General features: G+C 48.7%; 2 protein-coding genes across 2 annotated transcripts in view; both read right to left on the reverse strand.

The window, feature by feature from the left end:
• The window catches only part of LOC120664457, a 26,269-nt gene extending 17,781 nt beyond the window's left edge, over positions 1 to 8,488 (reverse strand). Inside the window, exons 1-7 of the mRNA XM_039943700.1 lie at positions 8,324 to 8,488; positions 5,567 to 5,764; positions 3,509 to 5,461; positions 2,413 to 2,488; positions 1,525 to 1,647; positions 245 to 315; positions 67 to 173 (exon numbers count right to left, since the gene is read on the reverse strand). Coding sequence (XP_039799634.1) covers positions 67 to 173; positions 245 to 315; positions 1,525 to 1,647; positions 2,413 to 2,488; positions 3,509 to 5,461; positions 5,567 to 5,714 — 2,478 coding nt within the window. The 5' untranslated portion in view covers positions 5,715 to 5,764; positions 8,324 to 8,488. The remainder of the gene's footprint in view (positions 1 to 66; positions 174 to 244; positions 316 to 1,524; positions 1,648 to 2,412; positions 2,489 to 3,508; positions 5,462 to 5,566; positions 5,765 to 8,323) is intronic.
• A 5,509-nt stretch (positions 8,489 to 13,997) lies between these two features.
• LOC120664461 (probable inactive receptor kinase At2g26730) lies at positions 13,998 to 26,480 on the reverse strand. Its single transcript, XM_039943703.1, has 2 exons — positions 24,907 to 26,480; positions 13,998 to 14,925 (listed from the first exon to the last, which is right to left on the reverse strand). The coding sequence occupies exons 1-2, from the start codon at positions 26,255 to 26,257 to the stop codon at positions 14,267 to 14,269; spliced, it is 2,010 nt and encodes a 669-aa protein (XP_039799637.1). The 5' UTR covers positions 26,258 to 26,480; the 3' UTR covers positions 13,998 to 14,266.
• Between the last annotated feature and the right edge of the window lie 348 nt (positions 26,481 to 26,828).

Here is a 26,828-nt window from a genome sequence, read left to right on the forward strand (position 1 = left end):
AGAAAAATAGAAAACGGTAATTTGAAGACGACTATTAGCAAATAAGCAGTAGCATCATCACTTTACCATCCGAACAGAATTCTTATTCTTTGCAGAGATTCGGCTCTGGATACTCCTTATTACCATCAAAAGGTAAGCCATTTCATGAAGATTAACTGAACTATCTGGCATGTCTGAGCCATAAAGAGAATAAATCTCACATGTAACAAATAAATTAGTACAGTAAAAGGATTCAGTGAATTACCTGAGTTTTGCTTCTGTAGCCCATAACATTTGATCATTCTTGTTGCAAAGCGGACAGCTAAAACCATTAACCTGTTTTCACACTGTAAGCTTACAAATTACATGAAGCTAAAAGAGTGAAATAGAGCAGGCTACATTAACCCAAGAAAAACTAGGACAAAGAGAACAAGCCATGCCTCTAATAGTATGTATTTCTAAATGTATTGCACTGCAGCTTTGAGGATATCACAGCATTCCCTATAGCACGGGTTTCTGTTTTGCATGCTAAATCAACGAATGATGCCCTAAATAAGCATTGTGAAATGGCAGTATGTCAAAAAATGCTTATCGTACACATATATTACTAGCAGATGTCTATATCATCGATGCAAATCCATTGAGAATCCACCCTGTACAAATATTATCATAATCATATCTAGCAGTGGCTTATGTTTGAAGTAGTTAGTAGTTAGTATCTGTGAAGTTACAAGAACCAAATACAGTGGCTTAAATGGTGCAGCTGCAGCATATGTTCCAAAATGCATCTGCGGTCCCTAAGAAGGCTGCAACAGTTGAGCAGGTGTTCTAGGGTTGAGACTACTACTGATGCATTCAGCTTCCTTTTGGCATATCCATGTTACCCACATGAAAAAACAATTTTCTCCTCTCACACTGCCATGCATCTTCATAGCCATTCCTCCATGTCTCGACTTGCTAACAACTTTCTTGTCTAAAATTTCTCACCTATTGTAAACCTCAAAATCTAAGAGCTGTTTAAATGAGAAGCAAAATTTTATCTTTATATAGTTCACTCTGTGATGAAAACAAAAATCCATGTGAGCATGTTCTGTCTGCTAAATGTTTGCTATACATTTCTCTAATCTGCAGTATGAGACACTGCCCGTAATTGCACCAAGTGTGGACTTCATGAAATTCCTTTTCATTGCTGAAACAGTGTGTGACAATTATGACAAACTGAATTGAACAGTTATATATATTCTTGGAAGTGGATAAAATTCAATAAAAATAGGTGCAATGAAGCTTAAGTCTTGATGTTGTTTCAGATGTAGAAGAACATGACTATATGATCATTATAACAGTTATCAGCATTATGGTTCTTCTACGCCAGGCTACTGAGTTATATACTCAAATTAAGTTTTCTGCACATTACAATTTAACAGATAAAAATGTAGGCAAAGAACTACATTGTTTCCATGAATAAACTGTATTTCAAAAGACAATCCTAACTTATTAATGTAATTCATCACCATGACAAAGCTGTTACCCGGCAACAAAACATACTTGGATGACATTGTGACTTCATTATCGTTTCCAGTCCTACTAGATAACCGATGAACAGATGCCAATAGCAGTTGCAAGACACCTTCTTCTGCAAGATTGACCTCAGCGAGCATATTCAGTGACCTAGCAAGCCACTAGCATTAGAAATCCATGAATACAAAAGCTAATATTAACACAGAGCCCAATGATTTTTTTCAACAAAAAAAGTAATACTAAAACGCAATAAAAGCATACTTGATTACTTAAAACAGATAGTACAAGCATATTGATAAATTCAGAAGAAAGTATACACATCTACCATTTCAACCACACCCATAAAAGACAACATCATCTATTGATCTCCAAATAGATGGCAGTATTGAGGACAAACTGTAAGCCGAAATATGGCGATAGTGGATTGATTGATGAATGTAGAATACTTGTACATATATAGGCTTAGAGACCTAGGGTTGGTTTGTGGAAATATGACCAACGTAGGGATCCCTGCCCCAATCCATCTACAGGTGCGCACGGGCCATATAGGCTGAGGGCAGCACCGGGCCTAAAGGCCGAAGCCGGCTGAGCTACACATCTGTCTAAAACAAACCTCTAATGATTAGAAACTACAAACAAAGATACAATTCAATCTTGTTCTAGAATACCACATCACTTATCAAATTACAAATATAAGCAATCTGAATAACCAGCTCATTATTCATGTATAAATATACTTCAAAATCTAATATTCAGACATCATCCTGTAGTTATATACATCAACACACCGAAATAATAAACATTGCAAATAGTCCAAAAAGTTTAGGGAATAGGATTTGGAAATATGCATATAATATTAAAGCAAATAAAAACAAGTGAGAGAAAGTGCCAGGACAAGAAAATACAGGATCTTACTGCTCTAGATCATTAATCATCGAGTAATGCAGGGCCAATTGCAGCCAGCGTAACCTAGAAACTTTCAAGTCCCAACCTGTCAATGCAATAACTTAAATTAGCAGATATAGTATTCAAAAGAACCATGTGTGTCGCACATAATATTGAAGTCATAATTATCCAGATATTGTATTATCCATTCAAATTGGGCAATGAAACATGTATAATTCAATAATTGTATACTCATATCATTGGATAAATAGTACTCAAAGAAATGGGGAAGTGCATTGTTGCCTGCTGGTTGGCTGTACAGAAGGTCATTGGGATTTGTTTTTCAAAAATATGCATTAGTGAAAAGGATCTAACACCTGAAACAATAGATGATTCAAGCAAATGGTGAATGGTAGTGACCGAGTGTGACTAGTACCATCCAGATGCAAAACCTTAATGTATGCATTTGCAAATATACCTGAACAGAGATTCACTGAATTCAAAGTAGGATGCAATTTATGGTACAGTATTATCTCACAAAAATTTGATTTGAAGCTAAAAATAGAAAGGCAAGTTTAATTTAGTTAAGCCTGTTGAGGGTTTTGTTTAGTTTTGCATTTTTCTTCTTGGTGGGTCACGCCAAGAGTTTAGCATTTTAGCATGTACATTTTGTTTTTCCTTTTATTCCTTCTTATAAGATAATGATGGCCAGCTCTCCTTCCGGATCAAGAAAAATGAGGTTATAATTATCATAGGACATTTTGCAATATGCCACCGAATAACTCCATAGTTATGGTATATGATCAATTCACATATTGTATATTTATCCAATTATAAACCACACCCACAAAATTTAAAATCCCCAAGAGAAATTTTTTAGAGACATTGATTATCAAGGCTTGGTTTCTTCACAAATTATGTTAATCAGATACTATCAAATTAGTAATAAACCTGATAGGCATAACCTTAATGGAAACAAATCCACGATAAAAAGTTCAATAAAGTAAAGACAGACCACAGGATAAGAAAGGCGTTTTAAATACTACAGCAGGACCATCCATGTAACAGGATGTTCACACAAATAAATAATAATAAAAAAGATATAGCTAGCAGAAAGAAAACACACCATTCTCCCAGCAGAGCCTGTCTGCTAGTGAAGGCCCTTCATACAACAATGCTCTATCCAAAACTTCTATTTGCCAGGTTTTCCACCTTGTTTCAGATCTGTCAACTGGTAATAGGTTCAGAGCATTGCATGTACTACCAACAGTAAAACCCGATTGCCAAAATTTGATAGCACCACCATGAGATGAAAAAGATGAAATAGAAACTGGTGGAAGGACCACAGAAAGGCCACACTGGGTGATTAGATACAGATATCCCTGGCAGTAGCAAACAACAGAATCTCCAACAAAAGCAGAATTTTTCTTAAATGGAAGCCTTTCGTCCATAAGTCCAGCATCAGTATCTCTTTCACCAAATGAATTCATAACCAACTCGGTATGAAAAATTTTGACATGCTCGTTTCCATCTGCATTTGAACTTTTAAAAATCCTCATTAGTCCAAGCGGAGACAAGCTAATTACATCCTCTTCTGATCTGCATGGAGGAAGAAGTACCCTCCTTAAGGAACTAGAGGAATTCACAGTGTTTGGATAAACTGCCCCAACTTTCATATTCCCTGTAGTGATAAAACCACTTGGCAAGCTGTCCACTTCATTTTCATCGCATCTGCACTTTCTTCTTTTTCTAGGCCTGACAATACCAACATCATTTTTCCCTGTGACCTCAGGAACCCATTTGGCTGGATTAAGTGACCCTTGTCGTATGGACTGATGAGTGCTAAATGCTAGACTCCCAATCTCATGACCAGCGGCTTCCCAGGCAGACAAACAATCACCAAAATGATTCATAACACTCAGATCAAAGTTTTCATGCACATTAGCTTTGAAGTTTAAGGTATCATCCGCATAGAACACGTACACTACTCCAACCTCATCTACGACAGCAAGAAGATGAGAATATGATGCCAAAACTAACCGCTTAAACATTCTACCAGCAAAGTTCTCAACAGAGATGTTCCCCCCTTCCAAATGTGTCACATCAGGCATAGAGCTCCTCAGGGGCATCTCCAGGCCTGTTCTGCACCGTTGAAGAGCACTGAATGACGTGGCAAGGCCACCAGTTTTCACATCCCAAATGGCAACAAAACCTGTGGCATTAAGGCAGGCAAGAAACATATCTGACAACTGAAAATCAACCCATTTTGGACTGGGCTTAGTACCCGCTTGTGCATCCTGAAGGTTTGCCACAAAGTTCCACTGTATACCCCACTGGTTTAGCTGAAGAACCGCAACCAAAATACACTCGGTGTTGCATAGATGAGCCTCACAAGTTATTGATTCATTAGGAGTCAAGACTAAGCCAATCAAATGACCTGAAGAGCTAGACAAAACTTTTAGACACTCCCATTGACAGCTGCATGATGATTCAGCTACAAGTAAAGAACTAAAGAAACTTTGTGACGATTCACTGTCAGTTTCCATCATAGTCTTCGGAGAAGATTTGCTATACCAAAACTTCAAGAAAGACATAGTAGTATCGTATAAGTTAAAGGATACCACTTCTGCTGAATGAGGTAATAAAGCTTTCATGGGAAATTTGGCTTGGTATTTTCCATTAGAAACAGATGCAGTGATTGTAGTCAGGAAAGAACAAAACCAGTTTTTTGGACCTGACTCACCATCCTCCAGCACTGAACCCTCAGTAGGGCGCCACTCTTTCCATTCCCCATGCAACTCTTTAGGATCAGATATGGAATTAACTGTTAGTGTGCTTTTGCGAGAACGGCAGAATGCATGAACTGTGATAGAAGCATCACTAGATACGACAAGAATTTCGTTAAAACTTGAGTCCTCAAGCTGACTAGAAGCATGAGAACAGTTTCCCCATGCTAAAGACTTTACTCTCGGAATAGAAGAAAATGTTTCAAAGACTGCCTTAGTACAGGTATCTGAGAGAGCTTTAGGTAATTCAACTTGTGATGGATTGACCTCCACAGTTGCCAGGACAAGATCTCCTGGATTGTAAAACCATAGTTAGACAAGAAGAACAATAGAAGTAGCACAAGAACATAGGCACCAACATGATTAAGGGAGAACAATGGAAAGTGATAAAGCCTCACCATAGTCTGAGAGCAACCCAAAAAGACGCCTTGTTGGAGATATAAAAGCCTCTCGAAATTTTGATAGTTTAAGATGGGTTCGTGACAACATCCATCTGCATAACTGTAATACAGCAGGCCCATCATCTACCTGACGAGATGCGTCCATAGTTCGTATGCTCCTCTTCAACTACTAATGATGCCAAATAGCAGCATTGCCTGAAAACAAAACAAAAAAAAAGAGAAGGAATTAGCCAACAGCTGAACAGAACCAGGGAAGGTCATACAGAAAAGGCATGCAGATCACTATTCACTATTAAATATACCAACCAAACAAATGCTTCAAAATTGGGCACAAGAAAAACTTCAGAAATCTGGTCGTGCTTGGAGCATGGTCATGTTCTCCCTGTCTGAGGAGTTTCCCTATGTAATTAAGTGTTTTGGGTGGGTGTGTTTCTGTTGTGTGGATATGTGGCTTTTGTAGGGGTTTCTTTAGCCTTTTTTTCATCTTCTTAATATAAAAATATACATCTCTCTTGCGTGTTCAAGGAAAAAAAACAGAAAGATAAACTTACTTGGCCTTTTATTTTTGAAAAAAAATCACAGTATAATTAAGATTATGAACTAAATGGAATCACAACTAAAAATGTACATGATGATGGCCAAAAACTGATGGACTATGGATAAAAGCCCCCACCCCTCCCACTATAACACCTGGGTTTTATAGTCGGGTTGGCTAGGTGGGGCGCGCTAACATGGTACCAGAGCCGAGGTCCCGGGTTCGAACCCACCCGGCCACGCATTTCCGCTGCGTGATTTCCCCTGCGCCTCTCGTGTGCTGAGACCTGCTGCGGGCTACGCCGGGCACTAGAACCTGCTGCGGGCTACGCCGGGCTCGCACGCCGTAGGGGGAATGATGGACTATGGATAAAAGCCCCCACCCCTCCCACTATAACACCTGGGTTTTATGGTCGGGTTGGCTAGGTGGGGCGCGCTAACAAAAACAATGCATATAAAATATGACAAAATGCAGTACATTATTAGCTTGGGGACAGCAACCAGACATAGTCAGGAATCAGGATATGGAGCTGTAAAGAACACAAACATTACTACGGAGTACTCTTTAACAGTGTTCCAACGCATAACTAATTCAAGTGAAATTCCAATCCGATGTGAACAGTGTTTAGTCTATGAGCAAATTGAGCAGATGGACAAAATACTGGCGCACAAGGCAGCATATAGCTACAAAACAAACTAACGAAGTCTATAATCCACAGCCAAAAGTACTTAGAGCACCTAGAGCTTAATGGGCAGATGAAAGGGTGTACCGTCAGGCAAATGAACTCCTTGGTTCAAACCCAATTCGGCAAAAACTTACGGAATTTTTTCAACCGCGGATTGCAACTACGCTGGCTGTGGCTCCATTGGACGAATAGTGCGAAACCATGGTCCGGAATGCACACAGCCTGCACCAAGCTAGATGAGGACCTGTTCAGAGCTTGCACTTTCATCACGGTGGGGGATGGAAAGAAGACAAGTTTTTGGAAAGACCGATGGCTGCATGGACAGGCTCCGAAAGACATAGCTCCATTATGTTTCAGAGTGGCCTGGCGAAAGAATCAAACTGTGGCTACAAGTATGCCACACAACAACTGGATGAAAGGCCTCAAACACATGTCAACACAAGCTGAAATCAGGCAATTTGTTGACCTTTGGATACAGCTACAAATGGTCCAGCTCCAACCTCAAGATGACCAGATTCACTGGCGCCTCACTTCAGATGGCAAATACTCCTCCAAGTCGGCATATGAGGCTCAGTTTGTTGGAGCGCACCCTGACTACAAGTGGGTGTGTGTCTGGAAGGCTAAAGTGGAAAACAAGTGCGAGTTTTTTCCTATGGCTCCTCCTCCAACACAAGCTGATGACGGCGGACAGAATTATCAAGAGAGGTGGGCAAGCAAATCCTATCTGCCAATTGTGCAGGACAGGGAATGAATCAATGCCACTCATGGTCGCCAATTGTTCCTCCTCCAAAGCGGTATGGAATGACGTCTCCCAGCTGACCACTCAACCACATCTCACGGTCGGTGCTGCAGTAACCAATCTGAAGACCTGGTGGACTGATCTAAACGGTAACACCGCCACACCACCATCTGTAGAAAGGACCAAGGTTCCTATCTACACGGTGTGGAACATTTGGAATGAGCGCTGCCGACGGGTGTACGACAACAAGGCCATCCCGGCAGCGCACCTGGCGACGATCATCAAACAGGAGATGGAAACACTCAAGATGGCGTTTACCCTTTATGAGTAGTGTGTTTTAGTTTCCAGTTTTTGTTTCTTGCTGGTGTCAGAAAACAACAGTTTTTCCTTTCCATTAGGTCTGGTACCTAGGTCATTTGTACTTATTTCTAATTCCTCTTTAATGAAAAGGCAGAGCACCTGCCATTGCCCCCTAAAAAAACTTACGGCGAGACAAACCTAACCCTCGAACTGTCGAACCTATGATTCTATGAATCCCGTGCCCAGCAATCCCAAGTCCACACTCCACACGAACCATTCCAACTTGCGCGCACGCGAACAGCAAATAAACGGGCGCGCCAAATGAGCCTAATTCGAGCAGCAAATTGCAACGGTGCAGGTCTCGGATCCAGCACCGACCAAAACCTCAACCTGACCCTCCCACGAATTAACCCCTACGGCGACACGCTGGCACGCAGCGCGTGGGATCGCGCCGCCGCCCGCGAGGAAAGGAGGAAGAGGGCGGCGAGTGCTCACCGCGGAGCCCGAGACGGGGAGCGCTCCCCTGCGATAGACGGAGACTGCCGCGGCGCCGGCGCCGGCGCCGGTTATGAGGTGATGAGGTGGTCGCCGCCCAATCGCTCGCAAACTGCCGGCCTGTCCGCGTATGTGTCTCCGTGCGGCAGTTGTGCTCTCCTCTCCTCTTCTCGTCTTCGCTCCGCTGGTGGCTTCTCGTGGGACATCAGATGCCTGGGGCCGTCACGTGCCGTCACGTGAGGTGACGAGCATTTTGCTTCGGGCTGGAGATCTGGGTTTGGATGGCACGTCCTCGGGCCCAAGAGAAATGGGCTAACAAACGGCCTAAATGGATGGATACAATTCGGTAAAGTATATAGGACGACCGGTCGCGCCAGTGACCGATCGCGCGACCCGCGGCCCAGCAGGCCAACACGAAACCACCGCGCGATCCGCACGACCTGCTTATGGCCTAAAAAAGCGTCGCGGCCTATATTCATCCTCCTAACGAGATTCCTCATCTGCACATTATCCACCATAATAGAGTTAGTTTTGGAGTCTAATAAACATAAAAAGTTTTGGGCTAAAAAATATTATATTTCATTCATACTATCTCTGTTTTGATAACCGATTGCACTGTTGTGTTCTATACGACAAGGCGAACAAAACTAAACCCCACTTGTAAATATTTTGGCGAAGTTTTGCATTAGTAGCAACTTATGTGTAAATTTAAGTTTGAAGGTCATTAAAGAAATTGGTACACTGTACATATATAAGTTGCTACTATGTCTTTCAAAAATAAATTGCTACTATATGTATAGTGGCAACTTATACACATGGCCACATCCAGCGCCTCCATACAACCCCATGTGGCCCATAGCCTCCCTTCAGCTGCCTTTCAGTCCTTATGGCCTTCCAATTCGAGACTCATCTCGTACATGCAAGTAGCCTTGATTTGATCCGGACGTGCTCTTGTGGCCTGCACTTCTTTTATGTGGCAATTTATTTCTTTTTCTAGCAATTTATGTGTATCGACTTGTTGGGGTGATAACTTATGTGTATAACAACTTTCATTTTGTGTCAACTTTATGTATATGAGTGAATGCTAGATTTTGCTTATAGTAACTTATATCTTATATGTGTGACAACTCATGTGTACAACAGATTATATTTTTGTGACAACTTTCTTCTATAATAATTTATAAATATTTTTTATGGCAACTTATGTGTATGAAACTTTATATTTTTGTGGCAATTTATGTATATAGCATATAGTAACTTGCTATCAGTGCAAAACATCTTCAACATATATGCAAGTGGGATCTCGTTTTGACCGTTTTATCATGTAGAACACAACGGTGTAATTAATATTCAAAACGGAGCTCGTATGAAAGAGATAAAATATTTTTTAGAAAGCTATCTCTTACTAAAAAGTTATTTCAGTGGTCATCTATTATCTTATTATTTTGCCAACAAACGGAGTCTCCACGTTCGCTCTCAAAGTCTAGAAAATCTCACGTTAATCGGAGAAAAAAATAAAATTACCCACCACTGTCGTTATGTTAAATATTAGCCCAAAATATCTTTAAACATAAATACATATAACCCACCTTTGTCATTAGATAAATAATTAAATCCAAAACATAACAGCTTTGGTATGCTACGAGCTATCCTTACACATAAATAAATATACACACCATTACCATTAAATAAATACTTAAATCCAAAACATAACGACTTTAGAATATGCTACGAGCTACGAGTACCAAATAGAGAGGAAGAGATAAGAAATAGAATGATGCGATATATTTAGTGTTGTAGCGTCTTAAAAGAGAGAAAAATGCCATGAGAGCTCTAACGCCCATGTTAAGGAGGAATATGCTGATTCATGAGGAGACGCCGGAGAATGATGAGGAGCAGCAATGAAATTAAAGCCTCTGTCGTGGGCATCAATTGTGATGATGATAACTCTCCAACCTCAGGAAGAATCATCTAAATACCAAGCACATAGACGTGCAGTAGAAGCACGGCCTCAAAAGTCTCGATCTTCTACCGCAGCACTGCTATATATGTCAATGCACCTATTGTCTCAAATGGAATTAAGGAGCATTAACATATCGATAACCTGCTGCCATGGAGATGAGCATACTTCTAAAGTCTGAGCGCTGAGTTCATCAGCATCAACAGAGCAACACCATGTTGGTGGCTTGTGGACTCAATCTATATTCCACACACCATTACACCAAGCACGACATGCTGGCCTACAGGTCCAAAGACATCTCGAGAATGATAGTTTGGTGGAGTGGGGGCAAGCAACAACATTAAAATAGTTGTGCATATGATCTTCACCTTCACTCTCAGAGCTTATAAATTACTCACATTAATTGAAAAAATAGAAATTACCCCACTACCATTATGATAAATATTAATGTAAAATATCTTACACCTAAATAAAATAATTCCAAGGTCCCTTATGATAAACTAATCTAAACTATCATTCATCGATGTACAAATTAGAAACATATACTATTAATTAGAAAGTTAAATAATAAACAATTATTCAGTCAAACTTGAAGGAAAATAAAAATATTTATATGAAGAATAGTAGTAAAACTTAATCAACCAAGATGTTAGTATTTGGGCAACAAAAGGAGTCTCCATGATCTCTCTCAAGGCCTAGAAATTACCATGTTAATCATAGAAATTAGAAAAAATAACAACCATTGGTTTTTATGGATATGATTGAGATTGATTTGTGATATGATGGCAACATAGATTATCATGTATATTTTAACGGAGTCATGACAGAATATCCTATTCCTATGTATTAGATATAGAAAGCGAGATAGATCATGTACTTTTGAGTTCACCAGGACTCCAGGACATACTGTATATTTGAATGGATCAAAATAGTATATCCTATGTATTAGATATAGCGAGATAGATCATGTCGTGTATTTGAATTGACAAGGACTCTAGGAGATATAACATCAAACATGGAAATAAATGATTACTTTACCATGTCGGAATAGAATCTATCAAACACTAGGTAATCATGGATCGTGATGCAAAGCAAGCGGATCATAAAAGTAGGAAGAGCTTCCAAGGACGGGTTCCCACGGGTCATGCAGAGAGACGCTGCATCCGGCCGGTGATTGCATCATATCAAATTTGTAGCTGCGTAAGTTGCACTAGACAGCTCAGGCTTAAGAGGAGCAAACTATCACCCTCAAGGACTACGGGAAGCTGATGTAGTAGGCCACTGGATGCGAACAAGCTCCGAAGAAGCTAGCGTGATGACGAACCACCGATGATGGAATCAGCCATTTCTCTCGAGCTCTCTCTAGAGGACGAAGAACTACAAAGTGATATCTAATTAGGTTTCGTGCAACAAACAACAGGAAGCAGAGTTTCAGCAAATAGTCGGAAACATGTACTAGATCACTGCTGGCAGCTAGCTTCCTCCAACATCAATCAAGATTGGTTCAGGGATGAGATCATGAGAGAGAGAGAGGGAGGATCATTAGGATAACACAACAATTAACCATGAGCGCAAGTGGTTAGCATAAGATCGGATCAAAGAGGCGTTGCAATTTTCAAGCTTCAAAGGCATCGATCAACGACTAAACGCGCGCGCACGTCATGCAGCTCCATGAAGCATCTCCGCTCGCACAGGAAGTTGTGTGTTGGGCCCTAGCCAGCTATGCTAATTATTGCAGCATAAACAAGTTTAATATTCAAAACTCCAAAAGCCATGAGTAGGGAGTTATAACAGATACAGTCAAAGCCTCAAAGGTAAGCACGTTGGATCAAATGACCAGCACTTTTTAGTGTTTATCATTCATTTTTCTTTCTTGGTTCTAATGAAATCATTATCTTTTTATGAACACCTCATGCTCACAACATTGAAGACTAATCTGATACATTTTCATCACTCCGGCAGCATCCGCCTCTACCTACCCTGAATAACCCATACATGGTAACTTTGCTTATGCTGTCTTTTCAGTTGCAGGGCAAAGGATATTTGCTGAGTGATTGCTATAAACTATCATGAGCTACTACTCCAGAATAGTAAGTACTAACTCATACATATTATGTTGTTTAAGCATGATCTCAAAAGGCCGGGCAACAAGGTGTAGATTACCAAATATTCAATTAAGCTCCATTGGGTCAGTCTAAATTATGCACATCGGAACTCATATTTTTTTTGTTGTTACTACACAACTTATCTTCACCTCAACTGTATGTACCAATGGTATATAAGTTTGTTCATATAATAAACTATTTTCTTAATTAAAATAGAACCTTAATGAAAAGATACAAATCCAAAGTACAATAACATAACATAAAGTATTAATCCAAGCAGGTGCGGAGGGTGCCGGCAGTGCAGGTGGCGCTGGGAAGCAGGTGATGGGGGCGGGGGTGGAGGTGGCACCGTGAGGCGGAGGGGGCTGAGAGCGGAGGAGACACCGGAACGCACGCGGTTACAGTGGTGGCCATGCGGCGGAGGAGGAGAGGGCGATTGGATTAGGGGTAATGCTACCTACAAGTCAAAAAATATTTTGGCATTGACACAATCCTCATAACTTTGATTACTACAACAATACATTTTAATTAAACTAAATAATTTTAAATTGACATTAAAAAACAAACTTACAACTGTCTCATAATGATATCTAATTCAAACCTAGAGGGAGTATGAAAAGAAATACATTTATTGATTCTCAAAACACAACTTTGAGTACTACTTTTATCTAAAAATATCAAAACACTATAAAAGGTAAACTTTTATAAAATTACAAGTAAAAAATTTACTTATATATTAATATATCCACACTCAAAACCTCAAAATTATTTTGTAATCAACGTTAAAACAACAAACTTAGAACAATATCAAAACTTGAGGGAATATGAAAAATAAATCTAATTATTATATGGAGACAAAATGACTCATCAAAATCGAGGTAACACCTTAACACATCTTGATTTTCCTAAAAACATACTGCTTTATGAGAGCCAAAATAGAAAAAAAAAAGGTTGTGACCTAATAGATACTTATATCTAGCCGCACGAGTAATAAATAATAATAGAAACAATTAAAAAAGTTAATATTACAAATAGTAACATTTAGCCACGCAAATGCGCGGGTGGCCTTCCTAGTTGATTTGATAGGACAAACCTGAGCATGGGTAAAAGGGGAAGGGAATGGTGTCGCGCGTTGCACCTACCTGTCGCGCGTTAACGCTGTCCATATGAATTTGTTCCGTTTGCACATTTGTCAGTGTGCGCGTACGATGTTTTAGCGACAAAACAGTGTAAGCTGATGGCCTCATTTCGTCATGCCTTCCCGAGCTACAAGATGATTTAGGATTCGATTTCCGTTGACCCCTTGGAACCGGATTGGAGCTCTGGCAAACAGTTTACGTGAGGCACCGTTTCCAGTTCTGCTCAGCACTTCAGCAGCAAAAGTGTCCGAATCATAATGGCAGCACGATGGTAATCTACAGATTTGCTCCGTCATGGGTCTTTGCTCCGCAGTGTGCTGCTCCGTGTTCCTGCCCTGCCTTGTCCTGCTTCGAGTTCTATTGTTTCAAGCTGCAGCGCAAAGTAACCTTCCCCGGCCAACAAGGTTTGGGAGTCTCAACGTTGGATGCCATTGCCAGCTTTGCAGCAACACAGCAACACCAAAAGAAAGTGCATGATGGTGGACTGACTGGATTTTGGAGCAGACACTTGCAATGGTCCCAACAAGAACCAAACGGGGAAAAAATTGCTGCATACACTTGGAGGAACAAAGGCTGGTAGGGAGGGGGGAAGGTATCTGATTGGCGTGACAATGGATGCCTGAGAAGCAGCCAGGCTGAGCGGTTAGAGACTAGAGGATGAAAACAAATGCTATATAAATGGATCGAAAGGAAACAACTTTGATGCAGCATTGCACTGCGTTGCGTTGCACCGGCGGCGTCACGGAGTCGGGCCCCTGGACCGCTCCTCCTCCGACGCGCCCCTCGTCCCCTCGCTCTCCTCCGTCGTCGTGCGCCCGTGCCCGCCGCCGATCTCCTCGATCATCCTGACGACGTCGGGGGCGTCCGGGCGCGCGTCCGGCGCGGTGGATACGCACGCCATGGCCACCTGCAGCAGCGCCACCATCTCCTCCTCGGCGCTCCCGCCCATCAGCAGCAACTCCGCGTCGAACACCTCCGCCGTCCACTCCTCCCGCACCACCGACTGCACCCACCGCGGGAGGTCCACGGCGCCTTCGCTGCCCTCCAGGGACGCGTGGTGCGCGGGGGACTTGCCCGTCAGGAGCTCCAGGAACAGCACCCCAAGCGAGTACACGTCGGACCTGAACGTCGGGCGGCGCGCGTCCACGAGCTCCGGCGCGCGGTACCCGCCGCCGCTCCCGCCGGGGCGCGCGGGGGCCGGGGGGAAGATCTGGTGGAGGCAGTAGTCGGAGAGCGCGGCCGCGTCGGGGTCCGGGCGCAGCAGGAGGTTGGAGGCCTTGACGTTGCCGTGCACCAGGCTGTGTGCGGTGTGCAGGTGCGCCAAACCGCGCGCGGCGCACAGCGCAGTCCGCATCCGCGCCTCCCAGTCCATGGGCGTCCGGCCGGTGCCCCGGCCCCCTGTGTCCAAATCCACGGTGTGTTGGTTAGCATCCCCGACCGACAACACAACAGTGCACAGACAGAGAAATCAGTTGTATGAATACGCTGCTATTTTCATCATTGTACTAGCATATGGTAAAAGTTCAGACATCATTTGTCCCTAATTCAGGCCAGGGCTTAATTTGTACAGTATATAGCAGTAATACTGGTGAAAAGAATCATTTGGCGTTTTCATTACAGAAATACAATCTCCGACTGGATATTGGTTACACGAGCTAGTCAAGTAGTCATTGTCCATGGAATGGACCACCAGTGACGCGCAGAATTATAACTTGAACAAAAATACAGTGATGCATGCACAGTGCCCTACTCCTTTTCAATTAGATCAGCAAAATGGTCAAGGAAGAGAACAAAGTTGGTGTGGTAGGTAGAGCGATTTAAACAAAGAAACAGCAACATAATTGTACCAGCAATCGGCAACGCTTGTTGCCGGTTGGCGTCTGGTTTTCTAAATGCACAAAACATTCAAGGCTGGTGTAACTAAACTGCTATGAGTATCGGTGTCAACTGTCAACTCGATGAGTTACGTCCAATATGCAGCATGATAGAGCAACAAAAAAAAGTAACATACTGAAGAATAGAACATCATCAATACTAGCAGGGTTTCCCTTAAAAAAGAGCATCTCATGTGTTCGTATGCCAACGCATCTGATGTGGACGATCAATCAAAACCTAGACTTTTTGGCTTTTTGCCATGCTTTCTTCAGTGTTTCTAGACACTGAGCAATCAGAAGTCAGTGGTCAGGATATATGAAGGACCGACGGGGAAGCAGGCCCCACAGGGCAGTGGCAGTGGTACTTGTTTGAGGCAGCAGCGGCCAGCGGGCACAACAGAGCAGCCACTCCTGCACTTCTGAGAACTAACCGAACGGCACCCATTTTCTGAATGAGAGTGGTTGCATGCTTGTATTTTAAATCATACTCTGATAGCATCTGTATACACAAACCTGACAGTGAAGTCAAAACTGATGGATAAGTCTTTGCTCGTTAGTCAGCATTGTACCTCTGCAGCATCTCTTTGCTGCAGCACATGGTCCTTGAGGGGCAGTCTGTACTGGTGGTCTTTGTGGGGCTGCAGCATCTTTCCTTACTGCAGCACGTAGTGGTCTTGCTGCCCCTAGGACAGCATCTTAGAGGACAACATATTTGACTGGTTAGTTTTAGCTTTTAGACTAGCATCTTAGACTAGTTTGTCATGTGCCTTGGCTGCCTGCACCTGGCTGCCTATAAATATGTACCCACCTCTCCCGTGGAGAGCATGACTTTGAGTTTGTGAATGAAGAAAAACCCAGAAAATTGCCACAAGTTCATTGTCATCCTCTCAGCTCAATGAGAGTTAGAATTGAGCTTCTAACATCTGGTATCCGAGCCGTACTTTCCTGTAGGTTAGACATCTCCTGCTCTTCTCCCTCCCAAGCAGCAGCAGCACCTGCTGCACCCTCCGCTCCACCTTCCTCACCGAGCAGACGAGCAGCAGCTCGTCTGAGGCTGCGTCTTCTCCACGCAGCAGCCCCTTGGAGGCGCGCCATGTCTGACGCACCGTCTCAGCGCTCGGTCGCCTCGAGCGCACGGCGTCAGCGAGATGCCGAGCTCGCCGCGGCAGAGGAGCGCAGGCGAGCGACGGCACAAGCCGCTGCAGCAGCGGCGAGGGCGGCCAGGCTGGCTGCGGCGGAGCTGGCGGCGGCCAGGCGGAGGTGGAAGCAGAGGCGGCGGAGGATGAAGCGCGTGCGGCGGAGGTCGAGGTTGAGACCTTGCGCGGCAGCCTCAGCGGCTCCATCGCCGGCGACGCCACCGCCGACGAGGACCTTGAGGAGTTGGAGAGGGAGAGAGCGCGGGAGCGGACCGCGCGGTGGGCAGCAGCCCACCCCGGCGGCGGCGGCCTGGGCGGCGGCGCGCCCCGCGGCGCGCCCGGCGACGGTCCAGGGGCCCGCGCGCCCGGCGGCGGCCTGGACGGCGGCGCGCCCGGCGACGGTCCAGGGGGCCGCGCACCCGGCGGCGGAGGCGGCGCCCCTGGCGGCGGCGCGCAGGACGGTGGCGGTGCTCCTGGCTGGGGTGCGCGCGGCGGCGCCCCCGACTACCACGGCCTCCAGGCGGTGGTCAGGGACGTCGGTCCCGGCGGTGGGTGGCCCACCCTCACCAAGACCAACTACGTCGAGTGGGCCGCGGTCATGGAGGTGAAGCTCCAGGTGCGGCATATGTGGGAGGCAGTCCGGTACGGCGACGTCGACTACGATGAGGATCGACGGGCGCTGGATGCTCTCATCGCAGCAGCCCCGCCGGAGATGCAGTTCACGCTTTCTAAGAAGCGAACTGCCAAGGAGGCCTGGGACTCCATCGCTGCGGCACGTATCGGCAGCGACCGCGCCCGCAAGACCACTCTCCAGACACTTCGCAAGGAGTGGGAGAACCTGGCCTTCAAGCCAGGTGAGGATGTTGATGACTTCGCCCTCCGTCTCAACACTCTGCTACAGAAGGTGGTGCAGTTCGGCGACAATACCTACGACGAGGAGAGAGCCGTCGAGAAGCTCTTCCGCTGCGTCCCCGAGAGGTACAGGCAGACCGCTCGCTCGATCGAGTCTCTGCTGGACCTCTCCACCATGACGATCGAGGAGGCGATAGGTCGCCTCAAAGTCGTCGACAGCGACGAGCCACAGCCTCCCTCGGGAGGCATCTCCATCGGTGGGAAGCTTCACCTTACTCAGGAGCAGTGGGAGGCCCGGCGCGGTGACAGGAGGAGGGGGGAGCCCTCTTCCTCAACTGGTGGCCGCAAGCGCGGCAACCCGCGAAAGGGGCGCGGAGGTGCCCAAGCCGGGGCACGAGGGCGCGCCGAGGGTGGCGCTCGCGGAGATGCTCATGGCGGCGTCGCCGATAGGCCCAAGGCGGCACGAGACGACGCCTGCCACAACTGTGGCAGGCCCGGCCACTGGGCCAGGGACTGCTCGCAGCGGAAGCGTGGGGGCCAAGCCCACGTCGCGGAGGCCCAGCCGGATGACGAGCCGGCTCTGTTCCTACTCCACGGGGACATGGAGCCGCATCCGGTGGCACCGCCTGCCACCGCTCTACTCCACCTCGACGAGCCGCGGGCCCGAGTCGTCCTCGGCACCGGCTCCGACGACGACAGGGTCGATGGCTGGTACCTCGACTCCGGCGCAACGCACCACATGACCGGGCGGCGGGAGTTCTTCTCCGACCTGGACGTCGACGTAGGTGGCTCCGTCAGGTTCGGGGCCTCCTCCGCCGTGGAGGTCAAGGGCGTGGGCTCCGTGATCTTCACCGCCAAGTCCGGAGAGCACCGGATGCTCACCGGAGTCTACTACATCCCGGCGCTGCGGAACTCCATCATCAGCCTTGGGCAGCTCGATGAGAGCGGCTCCCGCGTGGTGATCGACAGCGGGGTCCTCCGCATCTGGGACTACCGTCGCCAGCTTCTCGCCAGGGTGGTTCGAGGGAAGAACCGCCTCTACATCCTCGACGTCAGGGTGGCCCAGCCTCTTTGTCTTGCAGCTCGCAAGGACGACGAGGCATGGCAGTGGCACGAGCGCTTTTGGCACCTCCACTTTGAGGCCCTGAAGCGGCTCGGCGCCAAGGAGATGGTACGAGGCCTCCCATGCCTCGACCATGTGGAGCAGCTCTGCGACGTCTGCGTGCTGACGAAGCAGAAGCGGCACTCCTTCCCCAGCAGGCGAGCTTCCGAGCCAAGGAGCGGCTCGAGCTCGTGCACGGGGACTTGTGTGGCCCGGTGACACCGGTCACACCAGGAGGACGGCGCTACTTCCTGCTGCTCGTCGACGACCTCTCCCGTTTCATGTGGGTGATGATCCTCGGCAGCAAGGGAGAGGCTGCGGACGCCATCAGGCGTGCTCAGGCAGCTGCGGAGGCGGAGAGCGGCCGCAAGTTGCGCGTGCTGCGCACCGACAACGGCGGCGAGTTCACGGCGGCCGAGTTCACGGCGTACTGCGCGGATGAGGGCATCCAGCACCACTACTCCGCGCCGTACAGCCCGCAGCAGAACGGCGTCGTCGAGCGGCGCAACCAGACGGTTGTGGGGATGGCCCGGACCCTCCTCAAGCAGAGGGGGATGCCGGCTGTCTTCTGGGGAAAGGCGGTGGTGACGGCCGTCTACATCCTCAACCGCTCGCCCACCAAGGCACTCGACGGCATGACGCCGTATGAGGCTTGGCATGGGCGTAAGCCGGCGGTCTCCCACCTGCGGGTCTTCGGCTACCTCGCGTTCGCCAAGGAGCTTGGCCACATCGGCAAGCTCGACGACAGGAGCACTCCGGGAGTGTTAATTGGCTACGCGGAGGGTTCAAAGGCCTACCGCATTCTCGACCCGGAGACACAGCGTGTGCGCACGGCGCGCGACGTTGTGTTCGACGAAGGGCGAGGATGGGCGTGGGGACAAGGCGGTGGACGACGGCTCGGCTCCGACGTACGACAACTTCACCGTCGAGTATGTCCACTTCGAGGGAGCTGGGGGAGTAGGCAGCTCTTCTTCGCCGAGCGTGCCTACCCCGGTCCCCGAGCCTCCACCGACTCTGGCGCCCGACACACCGGCGGCACCATGCTCTTCAGCTACGACTCCGGCTGCGCCGAGTTCCTCGGCTGCACCACCACAGCCGGCGACGCCGCGCACTCCAGTACCGATGGCCACTCCTCCGGGCACGTCTACTTCGACACCTGCTCGTGCTGAGCACAGTCCGGTGGAGTTCGCTACTCTGCTCTCTCACGACGAGGAGCGCGTCGACGCGTACCACGACGGCGAGCCGTTGCGGGACCGTACAATGGAGGACCTTCTCGGTGATCAGCCGGTGCCGGGACTGGTGCCTCACGACCTGGAGGCGCAGTTGCACCTCGCGTGCGACGACGGCGAGCCTCGGTCTTTCGCAGAGGCCGAGGGACACGCGGCATGGCGTGCCGTGATGCAGTCGGAGATGGACGCGGTTGAGAAGAACCGCACTTGGGAGCTTGCTGACCTCCCTCGCGGTCACCGCGCGATCACCCTTAAGTGGGTGTTCAAGCTGAAGAGGGATGAGGCCGGCACCGTCGTCAAGCACAAGGCTCGCCTGGTGGCACGAGGTTTCGTGCAGCAGGAGGGAGTCGACTTCGACGATGCCTTCGCTCCCGTGGCACGGATGGAGTCCGTGCGACTCCTCCTTGCGCTAGCTGCCCAGGAGGGCTGGCGTGTCCATCACATGGATGTCAAGTCGGCGTTTCTCAACGGCGACTTGAAGGAGGAGGTCTACGTGCACCAGCCGCCGGGGTTTGCGATCCCCGGCAAGGTGGGTAAGGTGCTACGCCTGCGCAAGGCCCTCTATGGCTTGCGGCAGGCCCCGAGGGCGTGGAACGCCAAGCTGGACTCCACGCTCAAGGGGATGGGCTTCGAGCAAAGCCCACACAAGGCGGCCATCTACCGGCGGGGCAAAGGAGGCAATGCTCTGCTGGTGGGTGTCTACGTCGACGACTTGGTGATCACCGGCACCAAGGATGTGGAGGTGGCGGTGTTCAACGAGGAGATGAAGGCCACCTTCCAGATGAGCGACCTGGGGCCTCTCTCCTTCTACCTGGGGATCGAGGTGCACCAAGACGACTCCGGGATCACACTTCAACAGACCGCCTACGCCAAGCGCGTCGTCGAGCTCGCTGGGCTCACCGACTGCAACCTAGCTTTCACTCCAATGGAGGAGAGGCTGAAGCTGAGCCGTGACACCATGGCGGAGGAGGTGGACGCTACTCAGTACCGGCGTCTTGTGGGAAGCCTCCGCTACCTCGCCCACACACGACCGGACTTGGCGTTCTCCGACGGCTACGTCAGTCGGTTCATGCAGCGACCGACGACGGAGCACCAGCAGGCCGTGAAGAGGATCATCCGCTATGTCGCGGGGACTCTCGACCACGGTCTCCACTACCCGAGGTGCACTGGGGCGGCACACTTCGTCGGGTACAGCGACAGCCACCACGCCGGCGACATCGACACCAACAAGAGTACGAGCGGGATCCTCTTCTTCCTCGGCGAGTGCCTCGTTAGCTGGCAGTCGGTCAAGCAGCAGGTGGTGGCCTTGTCCAGCTGCGAGGCCGAGTACATAGCGGCCTCCACCGCGTCGACTCAGGCGCTCTGGCTCGCTCGACTGCTTGGTGATCTCCTCGGCAGAGACACTGGAGCAGTGGAGCTCAGGGTGGACAGCAAGTCCGCTCTTGCGCTGGCCAAGAATCTCGTGTTTCATGAGAGGAGCAAGCACATCCGGGTCAGATATCACTTCATCCGAGGCTGCTTGGAGGAAAGAACCATCAAGACGAGCTACATTAACACCAAGGATCAGCTTGCGGATCTGCTCACCAAACCCCTTGGGAGGATCAAGTTCCTTGAGCTTTGCTCCAGGACTGGGATGGTCCAATCTTCCCACAAGACGACGCACAAGACTTAGGGGGAGAATGATGGATAAGTCTTTGCTGGTTAGTGAGCATTGTACCTCTGCAGCATCTCTTTGCTGCAGCACATGGTCCTTGAGGGACAGTCTGTACTGGTGGTCTTTGTGGGGCTGCAGCATCTTTCCTTACTGCAGCATGTAGTGGTCTTGCTGCCCCTAGGACAGCATCTTAGAGGACAGCATATTTGACTGGTTAATTTTAGCTTTTAGACTAGCATCTTAGATTAGTTTGGTATGTGCCTTGGCTGCCTGCACCTGGCTGCCTATAAATATATACCCACCTCTCCCGTGGAGATTGGCTTTGAGTTTGTGAATGAAGAAAAACCCAAAAAATTGCCCCAAGTTTATTGTCATCCTCTCAGCTCAATGAGAGTTAGAATTGAACTTACTTGCTCACAATAATTCAAAAGTGAGGACGCCATCGCGGATAAGCGATGGCTACGGGACCATAAACTTCCATTTCAGTCCCTGTCAGATGATTGGCCCTAAGCCAACAGAATCTGAATTCTGAAAAAAAAACGCTAGTCAAATTGCAAATGCTTCCCTCTCAATCCCTTTCAAGGGATTGGAGCCTAGTAGAGCACAGCTGAAGGAAAAGGGGAGTAGCTAGCGGCCTCCAAGGTCCTGTTTAGTTCTTTACATGCAAACGCAAAAATGCCGTAAACATATTATTTTACAATGGAATTTTGCTAATTTGAAGCACTAAATAAAGTCTATTTACAAAAAATTTTGCATGGATGGGCTGTAAATCGCGAGACGAATCTAATGAGCCTACTCAATCCATGATTTGCAACAGTAATGCTACAGTAACCATCCGCTAATTATTAATTAAATATGAATTAATTAGCATCATTAGATTCGTCTCGCGATTTATAATCCATCTATGCAAAAAATTTTACAAATAAATTTCATTTAGTACTTCAAATGACCAAAATTCCTTTGCAAATTTTTTTCACAAAATGAACTAAACAGACCCCAAACGACCGTGCCCGTATTGATGCTAGTGCCAAGAAGTTGCATGAATGATTGGAGCTAAGGATGGTGCTGTCAGTATGTGTAAGCGCTGCAGTTGACACAAGTTTTTTACACCACTACCTTTTCGAGAGAGAGAGAGAGAGAGAGAGAGAGGGGGAAAAACAAGTTTTCACCACTCGGCATCACATTAGACCGGATGTCCGAATCGATTTTATCGCTGATGCAAACAGGGATGCTGAAGGCCGGTTCTGTTTGATCTGGACCTTCGTGGAATCGTGGTCCCTTGAGCTCAGGTCTGAACGAACGATGTACTAGCGGCTTGACCACGCCATACTTGACCTACACTCCATGGTATGGTACTACAGTACCGTACTAGCAGTACCGTGTACATGGCTTGTTAGAGGTACGCTGTACGCGACGAACCAGAGGCAAACATTCCCCGGAGATGCACCGGACCTGTGCTACAGTGCCCTTTTGCGTGCAGATGGAGCAAAACAAACTAGCGGCGGTTCGAGTCGAGTGGGCTCGGAGCTAGCGCTGAATTGGGTGGCTCCAAGCGGCAGCCGACAAACAAGAGTGCCTGCGGCTAATGTTCTCGGTTGAATAGTAATATTTTAACTGCTAATTACGGTGTCAAACAAAATCAGTTTACAAAACCAAATTCAGAACCCAGCGCTATTGACCCTGAAGAATTTAATAAGGTCTTTGACTGCGCGATTAGAAGATGATTACTATAGTATTATTGTAATAAATTATTAATTAACTACCGTCATTAGATTCGCCGCGAAAAATTACACTCATTTCTAAATTTTTTTGCAAATAGACTTTATTTAGTACATTATGCATGCGAGATTTTTTTTAGGGAAAATTTGCTACCAGACACTTCTCAAAGGTGACTTTTGCCGTAAGCCACTAAAAATATTTGGTTTTGCTGGAAGACACTATAAATTTATGGTTATTTGCTGTTGGACACTCTATCTAATATTATATTCAGTTTAATGGAAAACTTCTGAAATTGACTAAATTACCCTCGCCTGGAACAGCTGGTTCCAGCTGAGCTGACTCCTTCGTGACCGGAAAAAAAAAACAGGATCTAGAACTCCCCATGGCCATGGCTGGGTAGCGGGAGCGGCACTGCGGCAGCACCTACTCTTGGCGGGAGGGGAGGAAAGGACCTCCACGGGGCTGCGCGCGTCGGGGAAGACAGCGCACGCTGGGGAGGGCTGCGCGCCCAGGGAGGCCTGCTGCTGGGCATGGCCACCGCGCTGGATACGAGAATCGCCACGAGGAGTGCAGCGGCGTGCGATGGTTCTGCGAGAGGAAGAAGAAGGTCCGTGAAGAGGATAAGGCACCGAGGTTACGATTGTCATTTCCCATATCTCTCCAATTAAATCGATTAAAATAGTGCTTGCGGTGTCTTTGAAAAAATGTAACTGAGGGGGTGTTTAGTTCATTTTGCAAAATTGTGTAAAGATGTAAAGAGGGCATTTGAAGTACTAAATGAAGTCTATTTGCAAAACTTTTTGCATAGATGGGTTGTAAATCGCGATACGAATCTAATGATGCTAATTAATCTATGTTTAATCAATAATTAGCGGATGGTTACTGTAGCATCACTGTTGCAAATCATGGATTAAGTAGGCTCATTAGATTCGTCTCGCGATTTACAGCCCAACCATACAAAAAGTTTTGTAAATAAACTTCATTTAGTACTTTAAATTAGTAAGATTCCGTTTCACTTTAATGCGTTTACAGTTTTTTTGCAAAAACCTGTAAAGATCTAAACACGGCCTGATTGAACGGTGTCTTTGAGCAAAGATGTAATTTTTTAATGATTTATGGCAAATACCATCAAATAATGGTGTCCCACGACAAATTTTGCTTTTTTTTTTATAGGAACAAGTCCCTCGTACCACCTGCTCCTAGTACCTGTACTCCGGTTGCAGGCAATCATGCCGGCAGGGCATGTCGCCGGCAACCTCCAATTTCCACACTACTCCTAGCAAACACAAACTCCTCTCAAAGTCCATGTTTGGTTTAGGTGTGTAAAAGTTTTGATGAGAGAGAAATGATACTTTGACCATTAATTAGGAATATTAAATAAAGTCTAATTACAAAATTACTTCCACAATTATGGTACTGTAGCAGTTGATCTAGCTAATGAGGCCTTTGACCGCACGATTGGAAGATGATTGAGTGCGGTTACTGTAGCATCACTGTAGCCAATCATGATGAAACTGGGCTCATTAGATTCGTCTCGAAAAATTACACCCATTTCTAAAAAGGTTTTGCAAATAAACTTCGTTTAGTACTTCATGCATGCATTCGTCTTTTTTGAAAAAGTTTTGATGCATTCATCCAAACATGGCCAAAAATAAAAAGGAAACACAAACATTCGAGAGGACTGCAAAACCGCGCGAATCACGCGCAACGCCAGCCGAATGCGGCCGGAATTCCTTGACCGCCCGCAGCAATGGCAGCTGGTAAGCAAGTTCGTTGAACAAAAAGGAAAGGCTCTGATCGATCGATGACTTACCGTGGAGCCGGGCGGAGAGGCTGCCGCCGGGGAGGTAGTCCACGACCAGCAGCTTCTCGTCCTTGGAGTAGTAGTACCCGCGCAGGGGCACCAGGTTCCGGTGCTCCGCCGCGGCGCCCGCCGCGGCCTCCACGCACTCCGCGAACTCGCGCCGCGCCACGGCCACGTCCCGCAGCCGCTTCACCACCACCGTCGTCCCCTCCTCCAGCACCGCCTTGTACGACGTGCCCAGGCTGCCCTTCCCCAGCACCTCCGCCGACGCGCGCAGCAGGTCCTCCAGGTCGAAGCTGTAGTGGTGCTGCCCCGGGCCCTGATTCCCCACGAACACCAGGCGGCTCCGCTCTGCCGCGCCCCCCGCGGCGGCGGCGGCCACGCTGATGTCCTTGGAAGACGAGGTGAAGTCGCCGCCCGTCATCTCCCCCGACGCCGTCGACGGGGTCAGGCCCCGGGTCGGCGGCGTCGTCTTCTCCTCCTCCTCGCCGGTAGCTGCGCGACGGTGGCGGTGGACGGCGCACAGCGCGAGGAGCACCAGGGCGAGCAGCGCCGCGGCCCCGGCGCCCACCGCAATGGCCACGACCGCCGCGCCGGACAGCTTCCTTTTCTTCTTCGACGAGGGCACAGGGACACCGGGAGGAGAGGGCGCCGGTGACGGGAAGGGCTGGCAGGGCTGGTCCACGAGGGGCGGGCCGCAGAGGTGGACGTTGCCGGCGAAGGACTCCGGCGGAAAGCCCGCGAGGGTGCTGGGGATGGAGCCGTTGAGGTCGTTGTAGGAGACGTTGAACACCTCGAGCTGGCGGAAGCTGAGGCTCGGGAGGCTGCCGGAGAGGCGGTTCGCGTCAAGCCTCAGCGACCGGAGCCTCGTCAGGTTGTTGAGCGCCGACGGGACGGCGCCAGTGAGGTTGTTGCGGGACAGAGCGAGGTGCTCGAGCGAGGCGAGCCGGCCGACCTCGGCGGGGATGGCGCCGGTGAGCAGGTTGCCCTGCAGGTACAGCGAGCGGAGCTGCGGGAGGCCCAAGAGGTCGCGCGGGATGTCCCCGAGGAGGCGGTTGTCGCGCAGCGAGAGGACCTGGAGTCCCCGCAGCCCCCCGAGCGTGCCCGGCGGCACGCTGCCGATGAGGCCGATGCCCGGGAGGTGGAGCTCGACGACCGTGGCGTTGGCCGCGTCGCACCGGACGCCGGTCCAGGCGCAGGCCGGCACGGACGCGTTCCAGCCCAGCGCGCGCTCGTGCGGCGTGCCCGCGAGGAACGCCTGCAGCGCCGACCGCTCCTGCGGCGGCGGCTCCGCGGCCGCGCAGGCGAGCGCCGCGGCGACGGCGGCCAGCACCAGCAGCAGCTGCGCGGGCGCGCCCATTCTGGGCCGCGCCGGACGGGTAGGACACGCACGCTACGGCCTGGATGGACGCGCGCGCTGCCGACGCCGAGGCATTGCGCGGTGTGGTGGGGAGGAGGGCTTAGCAAGGGGCCGGGACGAGACGAGTTTTCTTTGGTTTTTATGCGTGGCGGGCGGAAAGCCGAACTTGGTTGGTGACCCCTGCCCCCCGGATGGGTGCTCGCTTGCTTGCTGCTGGTGTGTGTCCCTTGTGCACTTGGCTGTATGCATGCAGACTCGCAGAGCGTGGTGACTTGTGTCATGTACCGTGTGGCAGGCTGAGAGCTTTCTATGTCAGCCTGGACGGCGCTCGGCTCCAGATCAGACGGCTGGGCCGCATTTGTCGTGTCGCCGCCAAAAATTCGCAGAGACCGGCGGGTGTGAACTGAATGGCAGCTTCTGCATTCCAATTCCATGGTGGCCGCCGGATACAGCAGCAGAGCACAGCAATCTGCATCAGACAAGTGAAGGAATCAAGAACTCTCCCAGCAGCCGAAGCAAGGAATGCTCCACTGTCTGAATGGTCCAGCCGCCCGAAAACCACCAGCCAGCA

Source organism: Panicum virgatum, chromosome 3N (genome assembly GCF_016808335.1).
Source record: "Panicum virgatum strain AP13 chromosome 3N, P.virgatum_v5, whole genome shotgun sequence".
In the NCBI taxonomy this organism is placed as follows: domain Eukaryota; kingdom Viridiplantae; phylum Streptophyta; class Magnoliopsida; order Poales; family Poaceae; genus Panicum; species Panicum virgatum.

Coding starts and splice junctions, on each gene's coding strand:
- LOC120664461 (XM_039943703.1), bottom strand. CDS start 26,257: ATGGGCGCGCCCGCGCAGCTGCTGCTGGTGCTGGCCGCCGTCGCCGCG. Junction 14,926..24,906: donor CCTCTCCGCCCGGCTCCACG/GTAAGTCATCGA, acceptor ATTTGGACACAG/GGGGCCGGGGCACCGGCCGG.